The sequence below is a fragment of the Anolis sagrei genome, chromosome 1, assembly GCF_037176765.1.
Source record: "Anolis sagrei isolate rAnoSag1 chromosome 1, rAnoSag1.mat, whole genome shotgun sequence".
In the NCBI taxonomy this organism is placed as follows: domain Eukaryota; kingdom Metazoa; phylum Chordata; class Lepidosauria; order Squamata; family Dactyloidae; genus Anolis; species Anolis sagrei.
The window spans coordinates 68,055,365-68,074,486 of record NC_090021.1 but is presented as its reverse complement, the minus strand read 5'-3'; the positions used below and the strand labels follow the sequence as shown (position 1 = coordinate 68,074,486).

Here is a 19,122-nt window from a genome sequence, read left to right as displayed (position 1 = left end):
TTTGCAGGAGCAGGGAGGGAGTATGAAAAACAAGGTATTTTAGAATTATTTAATTCATAGGGTTACCATGAATCAAAGATGACATGCCATCAGTTATTTTAGTATTGGTTACACTAATCTATCCTGTCAGTGAATTAGATGAATCAACACTTGCCACTTGTAATAATAATAATAATAATAATAATAATAATAATAATAATAATTTGTTTCTATACCGCCCTATCTCCCAAAAGGGACTCAGGGTGGTGTACAATAAAAGATCGGCAAACATCTAATGCCTGAGAAACCTAACGTAATAAAGCCCTTCAAATAATAAACAATCAAATAGCATCAGGATATACTTACGAAACAACTCAATAACAAGTGTGAAATGTGATATACAAAGTAAAATAATTGGGACACATTTTGCTAATGACTCTAATAAAAATACACCTGCACTCTTGAATTTGTTGACAGGTGTTTGTGTCACTGATGGTCATCAGCCATTGGTTGATGCGGGAAAACTGAATAAAACTGTAACCTATGAGGATGGAGTTCTGAAGCTTGTCTATGAAGGAGGACAGCCGTGCCCTACTGATTCCAGTTTGAAGTACACCAGCTATATCAGCTTTGTGTGTAAACCTGATGCTGGGCCTGGAAGCCGACCTGTCCTTGTCTCTCTTGATGAAGTGACATGTGCTTATTATTTCTCTTGGCACACTGCTATAGCCTGTGAAGAAGAGAGTGTGGTAAGGAAATTGGCAGTTTTATCAAGCTTCTATGAACAAATATAACTTAATAGTAGCATTGCTTGCCAGTGACATTTGAAGTTAGAAAAAGTGAGTGTTATGCTACTCCAGTTTTACAGAAATTTGTGATAATATAGAACTCAAAGATTCCTTCCATTGGAATACCTTGATACTTTCTGATTAGAAAACAATGGAACTGAAGTTGTTAGAAGCTGGTAAAATACTTGGCAAATTATGTCTTTCCTGCTGATGGTTCAAAGTTGACATGATGTTATCTGGTGTTAAGAGAATGGAAGCCAGGTCCTGGATTTGAGTAGAGTTGAAATTCCTCCTTCGCAGTCTTACATCTATGTTTGGGGGAAAAATTAGCTTTAATTGTGAACTGAGATCTTCTTTAATCTGAGGTTAATGCAGTATTGTGTGTTAGGAAATAAATCTTCATCATTAGAAACTAACATGATCTCGAAGCAGTAGCTTAAATCCTGTGATAGAAGAGCCAGTGAAAACTGTTACCTTTTCTTGTCTTGACCCGTATATTTAAAATGATGTAACTGCTGACTTAGACTAGAATTCAGTCAGTCATCATAGGCAATCACTTGTGACCATGTATGATCACCTTCCAATGGGAGTCTTTGAGGTGGGTTCATAAGTGACCGTAGACTCCTATTCCAGATCTGCATGGTCTTTTGTAGTGAGAACAAAGATTTCCAGGTGGAAGGTGGTTATGACAAGGATTTACTTTCCTCTTGTCATATTTATCCCTTTCACCCTCTATTCATGCCTCTTCAAAATCCATAGCACTGTTGGGAACAGCCGACCTCCAGTTAGAACTCTTGAGGGCCAGGGCTTCCAAGTTCTCAGTACTTATTCCGCATTGGTCCAGCGAAGTTGATGGAGGAGGATCACCACTTCAGTGCTGGTGGCCTTTGCTTCTACCAGAACACTGATGTTTGTCTGCCTGTCTTTCCAAAAGATTTGTAGGATTTTTCAGAGATTAATGCTGATGGAATCTTTCCAAAAGTAGTGAGTGATGTTTGTAGAAGTCCATGTTTCCCAGGTGTACAATAGAATTGGAGGGACAATACTTTGATAAACAAGTGTTTTGGTACCCCTATGAAAGAACTGATCCTTGAATGCTTTGCTTCATTTTTAAAAAGGCTGCACTCACAGAGCTTGGGCAGTGTTGTATTTCGACACTGATGTCAAGTTTTGTGGAAAAGTGGCTGCCTTCATAGTGGAAATGGTCAACATTTTGTAGTGTTACAATGAAGCTTTAATGCTGGCATTCCAGAGGGATTGGTTGGTCCATACTGGTAGATTAGTTGGTCCACTTTGGTTTTCTCGATGTTCAGTGAGAGGCCAAGTTTTTCATAGGCTCCTGGGAAGGTGTTGAAATGGTCTTCCTCTGAATGAGCACATACTATATTATAATCAGCATATTGGAGTTCTGTAACAGAAGTTGTTGTGACCTTACTTTTGGCTTTCAGCTTGCTGGGGTTAAACAGTTTGCCATCTGTCTGATAGATGATTTCCACACTGGTGGGAAGTTTCCCACAAGTTGTTGAATCATAGCTATAAAGGTGGAAAATAAGGTTGAGGCAATAACACATTCCTGTTTGACACCTGGTTCCACTTTAAATGGGCCCTTTTGCTGTCAAGACTGTTGCCATCACGGAGGAGCTGCAACATTTCACAAATTTATCAGAATTTCCAAGAGGATGGTCCACAGAGCATTGTGATTCACTGTGTCAAAGGCCTTTGCAAGATGGATGAATGCATTGTACAAAGGTTGATTTTGTTCCCTGTATTTTTCTTGGAGCTGTCGTGCAATAAAGATAATGTCCACTGTTCCTGTGGAGGAGTGGAAGCCATTCTGAGATTCAGAGAGGATGTCTTCTGAAATAGGTAGAAGGTTGTTTGTGAGGATTCTTGGGAAGAGCTTTGCAACAGAGGTTAAAAGGGAGTTTTGATAGTTTCCACAGTTCGTTCTTTCTCCCTTTTTGCTAGGGAGTTCTTTTTGGTCACACATATTTTTTCAGTGATCTTGTTGAGTTGTGTCAGCTCAAGCCCACCTTCTTTAAAGATTTCAGCAGGGATTTCTAGGTTGGTTGATGGCTTTTCTGACTTCTTCCTAGGCAATGTTGCAAGCTCATTCCTGGTTTGTTGTTGAGGGATTTGCAAGATAACCTCTTCAGCCATGTTGAACTTGTGTTGACTTTTACTGGTATTTGCTATTGAGGAATGTTATCTAATTTAGAACACAGAAAGGTACAAAAGCATGGCAACAAAGCAAATGAAGATCTAAGCAGGGATGAAACAAAAATAGCACAGTATCATATCGGATAGAGGGAAAAGGTCGTAAGACCTTCATAAACTATTCAGTTTTGCTTGCTGATTCTCAGACATTCTGATTTGTGAATTGTCTTCTTGCTTCCCTTCCTTGGCCTCATAAACAGGTGGAATGCTCAGTGAAGAATGACAGTACAATAATTGACCTTTCTCCTTTGATACACCCATCTGGCTCCTACGAGGCATATGTCTCATCTGACACTTCTGACCTCAGTCCAGATTTTTATATAAACATTTGTCAACCTCTGAACCCTATCAGAGGTGTCAATTGTCCACCTGGAGTAGCTGCCTGCATGGTCCCACTTGCTAGTCCTCCAGTGGTAAGTATTCTTGTTATCATAAATACACCAGCTGATGACAAATGAAACCATTATGATAACTGCTATGTTAAAATACACCAATTCACATAATAATGTTTTTCATTTAGGATATTGGTCGCATTGTTGGCCCTCCCAAGTTGAATGCTGAAACCAAAGATGTCTTTATTGTTTACAAAAGTAACACTCCTTGTCCAGAAGATAGAAGCCTCAACTATTCCTCCCGTATCGTGTTTCATTGCAGTAGAGGAACAAATTTGGTAAGAATTCTCTTTCTTTGCTGACAGGCTTGAGGGAAAGAGTTTTGTTTTGGAGACAAAATTGTAGAAGTATATCAGGAAAATTCCAGAGTTCTAATTTGTGAGATCTTGTTGCTGCAGGAGTCTTGGTACAAGGCCCTCAATTTATAGACACTATCTGAGCATTACTCTTTCATGACGGAGGGATAGCAATTTAGGGCTATTCATGGACCTTTCCAGTTTGGTTTGGAGCCTAATCCAGATCTGAGCCCTGTTTGTTTCTCTTATTGTTCCTTGAAATCTGCATCCCAAATCAACATTAAAGTTCAGAAATTAAGATTTCCCATCCTCTACTATTGAGTTGTGTACAACTTCTTATTTTCCCCACACATTTTAGAACTAGTTCAAATTGGTCTTAATTGCAGAAGTAAAGACATTTGTTGAAGTTGACCTTTAAAAAATTATTGCCTACATAATATTATTATTGAAGGCACTAGTTGCATTCTGATTAGAAGAGGTCAAATAGTAGACCTGGTTTAAAGCATTTCAATGTTTGATGATGAATGAGGGACAGAAGGGGGCTACAGAAACAATACTGATGTAATAAATGTAGTGACAGCAAGAGGGGTAGAATGAGAAAAGGCTTTGAATCTTATAAGGAGGAGAGATCTGGTTCTGAATCTTTGAGTGAAAACTTCAGTTCTTAGAGTGCCTTTTTTGATACGTTTGTATTGAAGACTTAGTCATTGCAACTATCCTGATCTTACTCACTTATAAAGCAACAGGTAATTCAGGAATCTGCAAATTATGCAGAAATACAGTATATTACTTTGTGGCAGATGGTTTCTTAGGTGTGAGCACAAACCATAGTACACACAGTCCCTTTGTTTTTTCTCTGAATTTCTCCTTGCAAAACTGGTGTGAAAACACAACATTTGCCCCCTCCCCTTTTCCCCTTTTGGCATGGGAATTTCTACAATAAAAACCCAGTAATAGGAAATTTAGTCATATAGGGAATATTAATTATAATTTCAGGCATGCTGAAGTGAAAAGTAGCAGCACTGCTCTTCCCGTATGGCTACAGTAGTCACACGTTCTTTAATGCCTCTAGTAATCAGGTGACAGAAAAACAGACCTCTGAAGTTAAGTGTACCATCCTATTACAGTCCTCCCCAACCTCCTAGGGTACAATACCCAGAATCTGTCAGCCAACTGTGCCAGTTGAGGGGCTAGTTCTGGGAGTTGCCATTCTATCTGATATGTGGGAACTAGGTAGAATGGGGAAGACATGTTAAAACAAAGATTATGTAATAGAACTCATTGACTTTAGCATATGTTTAATTTCTAAAACCATGGATTATACTATTTTGAATTTCTTGATAAGGCATACCTGAACCACTTTCTTTCCTTTTTTGTTTTTTGTCAACAGGGCAAACCCAAAATGATAGGCAAATCCAATTGCGAATATATATTTGAATGGAGCACTCCAGTTGTCTGCCTTGATAAAGTGGAGGTTTCCGGCTGTTCTCTGACTGATGAGCAATTGCACTTCCCTTTCAACTTATCAAGCCTTTCTGGAAAATCTTACAAGGTGATGTGCTGCTTTGGCAAATAAAGGAGCTGTATACTTTGACTAATTTTTCTCACTATCATGAAAAAGAAAGAGTTGGTATTAGCTGCATTCTGTAAGTTAGTAGTACTACACATGTTGTGCATGATACAAGCTGTCGGTATCCCTGCTTGATCTGTTGTATACCAACCATGGTAATGTGCTCCCTCCCAAAATATTTCTAATTTGCAGTTGGTGCTGTATGTGTCTTTATAGGTTTGTTGTGTACATCTTCATTTCTGAAGATTTCTTTAGGTACTCCCACAATATGGACGTGATTCCTTTTTAGAGTAGAAGCTTCAAGTTGAAGTATGTTGTGTTTTCCTTAGCTGAAATAGGAGAAATGCAGGAGGCAGTCCGGGGGGCTAAATGGGAGCAATGTTGGAGCATATTACATTCTTTTAAGTTAGTATGATCACAGCTTTAGTAGTACATTTTTTGAAAAGCTCTTCTCCCTTGAAACCAACATCAATATCTGCTCACAAAGAACAACCATAGTAACTCTGTCACTGCCGGGTAGGTTTCACTGTACAATCTTTTGCTGATCCTTTGAAGTAGTGGTTCCCAACCTTTGGGCTTCCAGGTGTTTTGGATTTCAACTCCCACAATTCTTAACACCTGGTAAGATGACTGGGATTTCTGGGAGTTGAAGTCCAAAACACCTGGAGTGTTTTTAAATCACTGCTTTTAAAGTGTTAAACCAAAATGACAGCCATGTCATGCTAGGTTTCTGCTCCAGAGTTACTAAACATCAGTGTATGAATATATTCTGGCAGTTTGTATTGTCCTGTTTACAATTTGGTTAACAGTGTGGCTTTGCTTGCGCATTCAGGTCCTTTCTGGAAGCAGGAGTTACCATTTAGGGGTCTGTTCTAATGCAGCAGATGTCCCCCAAGGAAAATGCAAAGATGCAGCAGTATGTTTGGTCTCTGGCAACAAGGCTACCTCATTTGGCAACAGAAATGAAATGAAAATGGACTACCGGCATCAAGACGAAGCTGTCATTTTGCAGTATAAGGGTGGTGATATGTGTCCTCCAGGTAAGGCTTCTTAAAGCTGCTACTAAAGGAGTACTTCCAATTCTTGCATTATTCAGAATTTTGGTTAAGCAGTTTGTAAGATTATTTGTTTGACATCCATGCAGCAGTTCTTTTGAAGACATAGTTTTCCCGTTTAGAGAGGTAACTTAGGCCAAGATAGGAATTTTTCATGAGGTCTTCCTCCATGGAGATCTTGAGACTTAATTTTCCCAAAATGCATTAGATACAGCTTTTAGAAATGTGGATATGGATGTGTCTTTACAAAAGGAATGCCTCTGTATATGGTATAGTTAAGAATGGCTTATGTCACATTACCATGTTTATGTGAGAGGTGCATTCCTTCCCTCTACATGTTTCTGATTTTTCTCCTTTTATTTTCAGTGACTGAAATGGGTGAAGTGTGTGTCTTCCCTTTCCAGTACAAGGGTAAATCCTATTCCGATTGTATTAGACAAGACCATGAGCGTCCATGGTGTGCCACAACTGAAAACATGGATAAAGACAACAAGTGGGGCTTTTGTGGGAATGGTAAGCAAGTCCTGCTCTCTCCGGTGGGTTAAACTGAAAATCTGTTTTACATAGGGTCGGAACAAGTTGGTAACTGGATGTCTAGCAGCAGCCAGAGGAAAAGAAGTGGAAATGTTCAGACATTATGAGAATTGCTACTCATATTATATTGGCACAAACAGATGTAATCCTTGCCCCCATTCCTCGTTAAATATACAGTACGCAAAGTGAACTCAGTTGCAAGTCAGAGCTTCATGGGACTTAAATATCCACTTCATCTTTGACCAGTGATTTTAGATTGCAACAGAAGAACATTATGAACAGATGGGGAATCTCTATATCTTGTATTTGTGCTTTAGTCCAAGGATTCCCCTCTCCTAGTTTATAATAACTTTTATTATATATCGTTTGAGCATACATTGACAGTGCCAGAGGTAAGGAACAGATGGTTGAACTCCTGTGGTTTCTTGAAAAATAAACTTCATGGAGAACAGATTTAAGATGAGATCATTGAAGAAATGGGTTTATTCAATTTTGAATCAGAATGCAATAAGGAACACCATTATATACAGATATGGTATCCAGGAACACATAGACATATCTATAGTTCTTTATTGTCCTAATCATAGAAACTTAAGAGTTGGATGGGACTATAGGACTTACGCAGAGGACTTACGGTTTTTATTGTGTTACTGATGTTAATTGTAATGAATTTTTTTACCTGTGTTAAATGTTTTTAATGTTTAAATTATTTTTGTACTGTTGTGGGCATCGAATTGTGCCATTTTGTAAACTGCCATAAGTTGCCCTCGGGTTGAGAATGGCGGTATAGAAGCATAGTAAATAAAAAAATAAAATAGGGTTCATTTGGCCCAGATTCCTTCCTTGCATGTATACACAAATGAAGCACTCATGAAAGATACCCATCCAACTTCTGTTTCAATATCTTCAAAGATGGATAGTCCGCCGCCTAACGGAAGTGTTTGTAGGCCTCTCTAAGCCCTCCAGTACAGTCAGAATATACAGTTTGCTATTATCTGAGGTTTCAAATATCCAGGCTGGAGTGGTGGTGGTGGTGGAACATATGATATTGGCATTGTACTGTACATCTACAGAAAATAGGTTTTTACAGTAGTTTATGATGATAAATGTTCATGTCTTGCAGTATTCGGACATCGAGAATCTACAATTATTTTCAAATGTGATGACAATGCTGGAAATGGGAGCCCTCAGCTTTTGAGTGAGACACTTGGCTGTGCTGTAACATTTGAATGGAAAACACAAGTTGTCTGCCCACCCAGGAAAATGGAGTGCAAGTTTATTCAGGAGCACAAAACCTATGATTTGAGAGTGCTTTCCTCCCTCACAGGATCCTGGGTCTTTGCTGACAAAGACAGCTCATCGTGAGTGTATTTTAGAATTTTAATGGAAAGCGCCACCTAGAAAACATGGAAGTTAACTTCCACGTTTTGTAGGTGGCTTTCAGTCTTGTGATAATAGAATCTGGCCTCAGGAAGGTGGTTCTTTCACATTGAAATTAGTGGGTCGAGAATAGTTTCTTTTGGAAGCACAGCTGGAAGTTGTGTATTTATTTATGACTGTTATTGCCTTTCTCCCAGAGTGGCTCATGACAAGGGTAAAAGAGATAAAAGTAAAAATTTATTAAAATGGGAGCAAGTGAGTCAACAACAGTTAAAAACACATTTAAATTATATATGTATTATTCACTTAGGAAGCTGTTAAAATTTCTTAAAGAATTGAATTTCCTACATTCTTAACCAAGGCCTACTGACCTATTTTGCCTTCTTTTGGCTAAGTGATTTCTAGTCCCTATGTATGTGGTATCAATAAAATAATAGTGAAAGCACAGGCCTGAAAGGTACACAGTGAGGCATTCCAGTACTGCTGGTGCTGCTCAGTTTGCTTCTTGCAATGGCCAGGCCTTATTAGAATACAGGCAGTCTCTGGGTTTTGAACAAGGTAAGTTCTGTAGGCTTGTCCTTAAGTTGAATTTTATGTAAGTTGGCACAGGTGCATTTTTAAGTGTAACTTCATCCAAATGTAGATTTATTTTATTTATTTTTATTTATTTATCGAGTCATCAGCAACCAGTCATTTATATTACATTTCTAACAGAACAAAGCAAACAAACAGACAAGATACAAAAATACAAAATACAGAATACAAAATTTATGAGTTTGGTAGTTGATTAAATGTCCTTTGACCAGTATCTGGCCACTTGGAGTGCTACTGGTGTTGCTGCAAGAAGGTCCTCCATTGTGCATGTGGCAGGGCTCAGGTTGCATTGCAGCAGGTGATCAGTGGTTTGCTCCTCTCCACACTCGCATGTCGTGGATTCCACTTTGTAGCCCCATTTCTGAAGGTTGGCTCTGCATCTCGTGGTGCCAGAGCGCAGTCTGTTCAGCGCCTTCCAAGTTGCCCAGTCCTCTGTGTGCCCAGGGGGGAGTCTCTCATCTGGTATCAGCCATTAGTTGAGGTTCTGGGTTTGAACCTGCCACTTTTGGACTCTCGCTTGCTGAGGTGTTCCAGCGAGTGTCTCTGTAGATCTTAGAAAACTATTCCTAGATTTAAGTCGTTGATGTGCTGGCTGATACCCAAACAGGGGATGAGCTGGAGATGTCTCTGCCTTGGTCCTTTCACTATTGGCTGCTACTTCCCGGCGGATGTCAGGTGGTGCAATACCGGCGAAGCAGTGTAATTTCTCCAGTGGTGTAGGGCGCAGACACCCCATGATAATGCGGCATGTCTCATTAAGAGCCACATCCACTGTTTTAGTGTGGTGAGATGTGTTCCACACTGGGCATGCGTACTCAGCAGCAGAGTAGCACAGCGCAAGGGCAAATGTAGATAAATAAATAGAAGATTTGGATAGCAAAGAGAAGGGTTAAAATCCCTGTAATGTTTGCTTTGCTGTCTATGCCTCTGTTTAGAAGATTTCACCCCATTTTTTCTCCCTGTGATAATTGAATTTTGGAAAAAAAAATGGCTTGTTGTGAAAACAAAGATTGGTGAGAAAGCTTCAGAGTCCAGGAGTGGATTTCCCTTCCTAGGGGGAGATTTCCTGTCACTTTCTATTGTCTTACCCATGTTCTTAACTAGGAGTTTTATGTCAGTTGGATGTAACTTGGGGACTGCTTGTACCAAGTTTGAAATAATTCAAGAAATTACTAGGCAGGGAAGAATTCAGAAAAAGACTAAGATGTATTTGTTCTTTTTTGTTTATGGCTTCAAGTTGCCCCAGATTTACAGCAACCCTCTCCTAGGGTGTTCTTAGTAAGATTTGGTCGAAGAGGTTTGCTGTTGCCTTCCTCCAAGGCAGTAGTTCTCAACCTGTGGTTCCCCAGATGTTTTGGCCTTCAACTCCCAGAAATCCTAGCGTCTGGTAAACTGGCTGGGATTTGTAGGCCAAAACACCTGGGGACCTACAGGTTGAGAACCATTGCTCTAAAGCTAAGGGAGTGCAATCTGCCCAAAGTCATCCATTTGTTTCTTTTGCTCAGAGAGAATTTGAACTCTGTGTTTCTAGAGTCCCTCATCCAGCACTGAAACTCCTATGCTACATTGGAGAATTTATGGGAGCCATAAAGGGGAAATTGTATGAGAAATTGCAAATGTTCAATTCATTTAATGTAGAGCAAGGTAGGCAAAGTGCATTGTTCTGGCCAAAGATAGCTCCTAGTACCATTTCCCCAGTACTGCAGGTGTTCCTGCACCAATTTTTCTCTGAAAGAACAGTCTTTACACAATTATAACAGGACATGTTCTGGAAAATTTCTTAAACAACAGAATTGTATCTTGAAGGCAATAAATGGGAATATTCTCATGTGTGTGGACTCATATAAGCGCATAAACAGTGATAATTGGGTATGATGTTTGGTTTTCTCAATAGCCATGCAGATATAATTCAGAATGTGTATGAACTGTCTTCTGAATCTCTTATGGCAGAAAGATTGCTTAATCAAATTTCCAGGGCTGAGAATGGGATTTTAAACACCTGCCAAGGTAGTTGTAGCCAGAATAAATTGGTAAAATAAGTGCAGTTATGCAAGGTTGCTCAGTCAGTGTAATTTTCCCAAGTTTCCTGAATCAACTTGTATATATGCTGAATTTAAACTTCCAATTATAGTTGACCTGACAGTTTTTCTTGCTTGAGGAGTGAGAATATATTGCTTCATATCAATATATTATGTTTCTATAGGCCTGTTCATTTTGCAGTGCTGGGTTGCATCTTTCCTTTTTTTTTTTTTTTTTTTTTGTTATTAGTTACTACATGAATCTCTGTCAGAGAGTCCACGAAGGTCCCACAGGCTGCCCTGAACAGGCAAGTGTTTGCCGAAAAAATCCAAATGGAGCCGTGCAGGTTCTGGGATTAGTGCATACTCAGAAACTGAATGTGACAGGTATAGTGATTATTTTGAAGCTCTTGCTTACAATGGGAGAGGGAACACAATGAAAGACTTTTTAGTCTTTATCTGTTGAAAATCTTCCATGCAAAGTGTATTTTATTATCTTCCCTTACTTTTAATTTTAAAACCTGTGTTAAAATTCATATTTCATTGCACTTTGTCTACTTAAAATGGACTTCTAATTGCCTTCTTAACCTCAATTCATCACAACCATAAGTGCAGTTCAGTTGTATTTGAACTGGTACATGTTTTGCTATAAATCCTAAGGATGTAGATTCCACCCCCCCTCTCCCCATTCTTTGTGTTAAGGTTTGTGCAGGGTTTCCAGTAATGGTTGAAAATCCTAACTTCTCCCCAAAATATTAAATATTGCTGAAAGAACTGATTAATCCTTTTTATAGAATAAAAAATTGATTTCACCACACACAGTGATCGTTCAGCTTTGCATTACATATTTAGAGAATGTTGAGAGATAAGTTGAATAATTTAACATCACATGATATACTTTAAAATATTGGACTGAGAAGGGACAGTCCCGGTCAGGTTTTCTGAAGGGAATAAGGTCAAAAGGGATAGATATTGGTGCCAAGGTTACTGTTGGTGATGGTTCACATGGTTTAACATTTAGGTTTCCCTTTTTTTTTTTTCTTTTTCTTTTGTTTTCAAACTTTGCTTCTTCTTCTTCTTCTTCTTCTTCTTTTTTTGCAAACATGAATTAGAAGGACATTGATATGTTTACTTTATTGTTAGAATTATCACTTATGGTATGTTATAAGAATTATTCCTCCGTCATCCTCCATAATATGTCAGCTTGGTGCAAAATATCATATCACCCTCTCAGGAGATTGATTGAGGAATGGTTATTTAAAATTATGATTAAAACTTTGCATCCAATCTAGACTAATTTTGCATTGCAGCAAGTGTACGTATTCCACCAATGAGAACCTCTGAATTCAAGGGCTTCTTTTGTTATTAATTTTGTTTCAGGTGATAAAGTCCTTGTCAGTTACTCCAATGGTCATGAATGTCAACAGAGGGGGAAGAAAGCAACAACTGTCATAGAACTCAAATGTGCAAAAACAGTTGGCATGCCTAGATTTGATAGGTAAGCATAAGAATATATATAGTTCTGCTGATGAAGCACATTTCCTTCCTGTGCATTCCTCAGATAGCTGGAGAACTGGAAAAAAATTCAAGCAGAAGTATTTGGAGAGGAGTTAGGAATTTGCCGTGCACCTCTGCTTCAGTTATTCTGAATTGTTAGACCATTATTGATAATCCTGGATTTCTTGGATAGTTACTTCCATTACTTACTAATTTAGAGTACATCCCTATAAGCTTGCTAGGACTTGAGATCTTCAGCCCTGCTACCTTCCCAGATGTGTTTTGGTGGGAACACGAAAGTGGACTAGCTGCTCCTAGGCTTTGGGATCTGTCACAATTTCATGGCTTTCTAGGAATTGACACTGAGGGCTTTTCATGATGTGCTGTTTATGGCGTGTTTTTAACTGCTGTTTTTTTAATTAACCCGTTTTAAAGGGACTTCAATTTTAGGGATTGCTGAATTATATTTTAAAGTAGTGGGTATACTTTTCCTTCACTTTCATTGTTTATATTTTAGTTTTGCAAGCCACCTTGGCTCCTAATATTGGGGATAAAAGCAAGATAAATAGAAATTCATCATCATCTTAATCTTAACACCTTAAACATATCTCTGCTGTAGAATATGTGTAAATGTCATCTTTTAAGCATTCTCTCTAAAGCCATCTCTTAGGTAGTTCTCTAAATTTTTCCTTGGAATGGACAGTAGATTTTGATGGTTCTTTTTTAAAAGGTGCCTTCAATGAGAATAGAAAACAAAGTGTTACAGACACTGATAACTCTATTACTTAACCTCAGACAAAAGTAAAGATGATGATACATCTTGGAGTGTGTGTGTGTTACTTTTGAGTCTCATGGTTTTTGCTACTGCTGGCATTTATTGTTTCTAGATTTGTAGCTCTCTTTTGAAATGTTTCTTATTAGGATTGATGAAGAAAATTGTGCCTATTACATCACATGGGAAACGCGGGCAGCTTGTGCAGTGAAACCTCAAGAAGTAACTATAAAGAATGGCACAGTGATAAATCCAGTGACTGGGGCAAATTTCAGTTTGGGTGATATCTATTACAAGTAAGTAGTCTCTCCAAAGTATATATAATAAAAGTAGTAGAAAAGGAAAGGGCTAAATTGCTCCAGGAGACTTTCTCTGAAGGGACTGGGAAAAATCAAGCAACATATGGTTGCTACTGCCTGCCATTTAGAAGATTCAGATTATGACTATAATCCACTGTACCCCTCTCAATTTCACAATACATAGGAAAATGCAAATTGATTGCAACAGAAACGCTTACAAGATTCTGAGTTGGCCCTTAGGCTTCCAAACCCCAGTAGATTGTTGGGGTTGAAATAAAACAACATGTACGGGCACAAATTAATTGAACAGATGTTGTTCTCCCCTGTTAGATGGAACTGGGCTTGAAAATTTTAAAGCTACACAAACCTTTTTGGATAGAGAATTATGAACTGTAAGAATAGGTCCTGAATCTTTGACTAATACCTTTTATCTTTATACTGATTGTGGTTACATTTTATTTTAATTTGATTTAAATTTGATTTAAATCTGCTCTGCTTCAGATTATACAATGCCTCTGGTGATATCAGAGCAAATGGTGATATCTACATTTATGAGATTCAGCTTTCTTCTATCACTCAATCAAAAAATGAGGAATGCTTGGGAGCAAACATATGCCAGGTTAAAAAATCAGAATCCCGCAAACGGAGAATTGGATCTTCTGACAAGGCAAAATATTACATTCAAGGTAAATAGGCATTTACTTTGACAATTTATAGTATAACAAGCGCAGTTGAATACCACAGTATGAAGGGCTTTTCTTTTACTTTTTCTCCATTTCTGTTTCCATGTTTCTACTTTTGAAAGGCTCATTACTTCCTTGGTCTCCAAGGAGTTTTTCATACAGAAATGGACTACAACTGTAATCACTTAAATTGATATGTTTAGGGCACCTATTGTTTTTTCAGCTTTCAGCATCCCTGCTTTCTCTGTGATGTTTTCTGGAAAGGGATTCACTGAAAACAATTCCCAAATATTTAAATAAGTGGGTTTGTTCTATGGCATGTTGGTCTAAAATCCATTTGTACCTGGGACAGTGTCTTCCAAAAACAGTCACCTTGGTCTTGGGAGTTGTTTATTGATAGATATTCTTCTTGGCAGTATTTACAGAAAGCCTTCAAGAGATTTTAAATACCCAACTGGGAAAGGGATAGGAGCACTAAATCATCTGCGTACATCAGAATGAATTTCTTTCTGTTCCTGATTGTTGGTGAAGGATAGTCAATTTTGGCTAAACATGGCATTAACTTGTTCAAATAGATGTTAAAATGGGTGGGAGTCAATATGTATCTTCAAGTCATTTCTAAGCCCAATCTACAGTTGCTTTTTTCTTGGCAAGCTTTTTTCTGAGAAGGTTTGCTTTTGCCTTCCTTTAAGGCTGAAAAAAGTGTGGCCTGACCAGGGACATGGATATATTCTATGCCGGATGTATTCTCTGCAGGGCATATGTTGATGCACTTTTGAAAACATTCCGTTAACTGATAGGCAGGCTAGAGTCCAATGTTACTTCCCTGTAAGGCAGAGTTTCTCAATCTGGTGGTCAGGACCCCTGGGGTGTCACAGGGGTCGCCAAAGATCATAAGAAAACACAGTATTTTCTGTTGGCCATGGGGGTTCTGTGTGGGAAGTTTGGCTCAATTCTATCGTTGGTGGGGTTCAATAATGTTCTTTGATTGTAGGTGAACTATAAATCCCAGCAACTACAACTCCCAAATGTCAAGGTCTATTTCCCCCCCAAATCCACCAGTGTTCACATTTGGGCATATTGAGTATTCATGCCAAGTTTGATCCAGATGCATCATTGTTTGAAGCTACAATGCTCTCTGGATGTAAGTGAACTACAACTCCAAAACTCAAGGTCAATGCCCACCAAACCCTTCCAGTATTTTTTGTTGGTCACGGGAGATCTGTGTGCAAAGTTTGGTTCAATTTCATCATTGGTGGAGTTCAGAATGCTCTTTGATTGTAGGTGAACTATAAATCCCAGCAACTACAACTCCCAAATGACAAGTCAATCCTCCTTCAATTCCACCAGTATTCAAATGTGGGCGTATCGGGTATTTGTGCCAAATTTGGTCCAATGAATGAAAATACGTCCTGCATATCAGATATTTACATGACAATTCATAAAAGTAGCAAGATTACAGTTACGAAGTAGCAGCAAAAATAATTTTATGGTTGGGGGTCACCACAACATGAGGAACTGTCTTAAGGGGTCACGGCATTAGGAAGTTTGAGAACCACTGCAGTAAGGTAAGGAACAATGTTAAAATACTTGGATAATACTGGACTTGAAGGGTTCATCCAAGCAGTTGCAATTACGTGATATTATCTTCTGTTTATAGCTCTTGGTATTTGGGGGTGGGGGGATGAGATGTTCCTGCTTCTAGTGAAATGATCCCAATCTTTCCTTTTTTTGTAGATGATGATCTGGATGTCGTGTTTTCCTCCGACTCCAAATGTGGCAGAGACCCAACCAAATTTGTGTCCTCAACCATTTTCTTCCACTGCAGTGAGCAGGCCAAAGAAGGCATCCCCGAATTCCTTCATGAGTCCTCCGATTGCCAATACCTCTTTACCTGGTACACTTCAGCAGTCTGTCCATTGGTGTAAGTGTGCCTTTCTGAACAGGAAGGCCTGAGCCTTTTTAGCTTTGGGATGGCAGAGGGTGGGCTTGTCAGAGGAGGCCACACTGGGTGCATATCTGGAGTCATTGAATAAAACGTGTTCATACTAACTCTTCAGTCACTATTTAATGAATTAGTTAGTAGCAAGTTTTTAAAAAAATATCATGATTGACAAGTGGTTCCCAAATAAAGGTAATGCTCAATTGACCAGTTCCTTAGTTATAAACAGTATTTTTTCTGTATCATCTGCAGAACCTCAGAGACTACGAATGACAAAACATTTGTGGAAGACCATTCTTATAAAGGCCTCTCAGGAAGAAGCCAAGCAGTTGGTGCATTACTGAGTTTGCTCCTGGTGGTACTTACAGTGTGCCTCATAATCATGTTACTTTACAAAAAGGAAAGGAGGTAAGTTGAAAAAGATTACAGAGGCTTTGTGAGTTCTTGGTCTCTCCTGCTCATCTTGTTCGTTCACTGTTTCAAAACCATCAAAGATGAGGTTTACTGTACCTTTAGGCCACAAGGTTGATGAGTGCATTGTATTTACAGCAACTTATTTCCTTAGTCACAAATCAGCATTTGCCATATTTGAACAGATGACCGTCCTGCCAGAGGAGTTTGTAGGACAATTCACTTCCCTTGGTATAACTATTCTCGAGAGAGAGTTACTCCCTAACAACATCCTTTCATCTAAAATACTTGATACTGGCATCTTCTAATTTCCATATGGATGTTTTCTAAGTGGCTAAACAGATATGTTTCTTATACTCTGCCATAAAGCAATATCCCCTCATTTTTCAGCACCAGTCCATGCTCAGGTGTTCTTCCCCTTTTCTCTCTAAACATAGATGTCACATAGGAGATACCTACACACTTACGATTCAGCCTTTAACATGTCCATTTGCCCTTTGCTAGTGTTTCCCTTCATACTTCTGGAGCTGAATTTGCAATGAAGAGCAGAGGAGTTTGTTCATAGTATGTATATTCCTTAATTTCAGTCAGAGATCCTGCCACTTTTCCTTCATGCATTACTATAGAAATATGAACAGTGTTTGTCTATTCATGGTCCAGAAGGTAGAAGAGGCAACAAGGGGATTGGCTACTCTTGATCTCATCCTAACAAATGCGGAGGACCTGATCGATGTGGTCGAAGTGGTAGGATCCTTAGGGGCAAGTGACCATGTGCTCCTGCAATTTGAGGTACAAAGGAAGGCTGAAACTAAGACAAGTCAAACCCGCATTTTGGACTTTAGGAGAGCTGATTTCCAAAAAATGAAGGAAACGCTGAGCAGCATTCCGTGGACACAGATACTAAAAGACAAGGGAGTTACGGATGGATGGGAATTTCTCAAGAGTGAAATACTCAAGGCGCAATTGCAAACCGTGCCAACAAAGAGAAAAAATAGGACAAGTGCAAAGAAGCCAGAATGGATGTCCAAAGAACTTCTAACTGTGCTAAGACACAAAAGAGACATGCACAAGAAGTGGAAAAAGGGAGAAATCACCAAAGAAGAATTCAAACAAATAGCCAACACCTGTAGGGAAAAGGTCCGCAAGGCTAAAGCAAAAAACGAGCTCAGACTTGCCAGGGACATTAAAAACAATAAAAAGGGCTTCTATTCTTATGTAAGTAGAAAAAGGAAAAACAAGGAGGCGATAGGACCTCTTCGAGGAGAAGATGGGGCAATGCTGACAGGGGATAGGGAAAAGGCAGAACTACTTAATGCCTTCTTTGCCTCGGTCTTCTCACAAAAAGAGAGTCTTCAACCTCAGCAAGATGGAGTGGATGAGGGATTGGAGGACATCCAACCCCAAATTGGGAAAGAAGTTGTCCAGGAATACCTGGCCTCTCTTAATGAGTTCAAGTCCCCAGGGCCAGATCAACTACACCCCAGAGTATTGAAGGAACTAGCGGAAGTCATTTCGGAACCATTGGCAACCATCTTTGAGAGTTCTTGGAGAACGGGAGAAGTTCCAGCAGATTGGAGGAGGGCCAATGTGGTCCCAATCTACAAGAAGGGAAAAAAGGATGACCCAAACAACTACCGTCCGGTCAGCCTCACGTCGATACCGGGCAAGATTCTGGAAAAGATTGTTAAGGAAGCGGTCTGCAAACACTTAGAAACAAATGCAGTCATCGCTAATAGTCAACATGGATTTATCAAAAACAAGTCATGCCAGACTAATCTGATCTCTTTCTTCGATAGAGCTACAAGCTGGGTAGATGCGGGGAATGCCGTGGATGTAGCGTACCTGGATTTCAGTAAGGCCTTCGACAAGGTCCCCCATGACCTTCTGGCAAGGAAACTAGTCTAATGTGGGCTAGGCAAAACTACGGTGAGGTGGATCTGTAATTGGTTAAGTGGATGAACACAGAGAGTGCTCACTAATGCTTCCTCTTCATCTTGGAAAGAAGTGACGAGCGGAGTACCGCAGGGTTCCGTCCTGGGCCCGGTCCTGTTCAACATCTTTATTAACAACTTAGATGAAGGGCTAGAAGGCATGATCATCAAGTTTGCAGACGACACCAAATTGGGAGGGATAGCCAATACTCCAGAGGACAGGAGCAGAATTCAAAACGATCTTGACAGATTAGAGAGATGGGCCAAAACTAACAAAATGAAGTTCAACAGTGACAAATGCAAGATACTCCACTTTGGCAGAAAAAATGAAATGCAAAGATACAGAATGGGGGACGCCTGGCTCGAGAGCAGTACGTGTGAAAAAGATCTTGGAGTCCTCGTGGACAACAAGTTAACATGAGCCAACAATGTGATGTGGCGGCAAAAAAAGCCAATGGGATTTTGGCCTGCATCAATAGGAGCATAGTGTCTAGATCTAAGGAAGTAATGCTACCCCTCTATTCTGCTTTGGTTAGACCACATCTGGAATATTGTGTCCAATTCTGGGCACCACAATTCAAGAGAGATATTGACAAGCTGGAATGTGTCCAGAGGAGGGCGACTGAAATGATCAAGGGTCTGGAGAACAAGCCCTATGAGGGAACTGGGCATGTTTAGCCTGAAGAAAAGAAGGCTGAGAGGAGATATGATAGCCATGTATAAATATGTGAGAGGAAGCCACAGGGAGGAGGGAGCATGCTTGT

General features: G+C 39.5%; 1 protein-coding gene across 1 annotated transcript in view; it reads left to right on the top strand.

Annotated features, from left to right (window-relative positions):
- IGF2R (insulin like growth factor 2 receptor) overlaps nucleotides 1–19,122 on the top strand; it is a 79,247-nt gene that overhangs the window by 56,514 nt on the left and 3,611 nt on the right. The window contains exons 34-46 of the mRNA XM_060753672.2: nucleotides 457–728; nucleotides 3,185–3,397; nucleotides 3,505–3,654; nucleotides 5,063–5,224; nucleotides 6,075–6,282; nucleotides 6,664–6,810; nucleotides 7,955–8,192; nucleotides 11,074–11,210; nucleotides 12,204–12,321; nucleotides 13,242–13,388; nucleotides 13,893–14,077; nucleotides 15,812–15,998; nucleotides 16,269–16,424. Coding sequence (XP_060609655.2) covers nucleotides 457–728; nucleotides 3,185–3,397; nucleotides 3,505–3,654; nucleotides 5,063–5,224; nucleotides 6,075–6,282; nucleotides 6,664–6,810; nucleotides 7,955–8,192; nucleotides 11,074–11,210; nucleotides 12,204–12,321; nucleotides 13,242–13,388; nucleotides 13,893–14,077; nucleotides 15,812–15,998; nucleotides 16,269–16,424 — 2,320 coding nt within the window. The remainder of the gene's footprint in view (nucleotides 1–456; nucleotides 729–3,184; nucleotides 3,398–3,504; nucleotides 3,655–5,062; nucleotides 5,225–6,074; nucleotides 6,283–6,663; nucleotides 6,811–7,954; nucleotides 8,193–11,073; nucleotides 11,211–12,203; nucleotides 12,322–13,241; nucleotides 13,389–13,892; nucleotides 14,078–15,811; nucleotides 15,999–16,268; nucleotides 16,425–19,122) is intronic.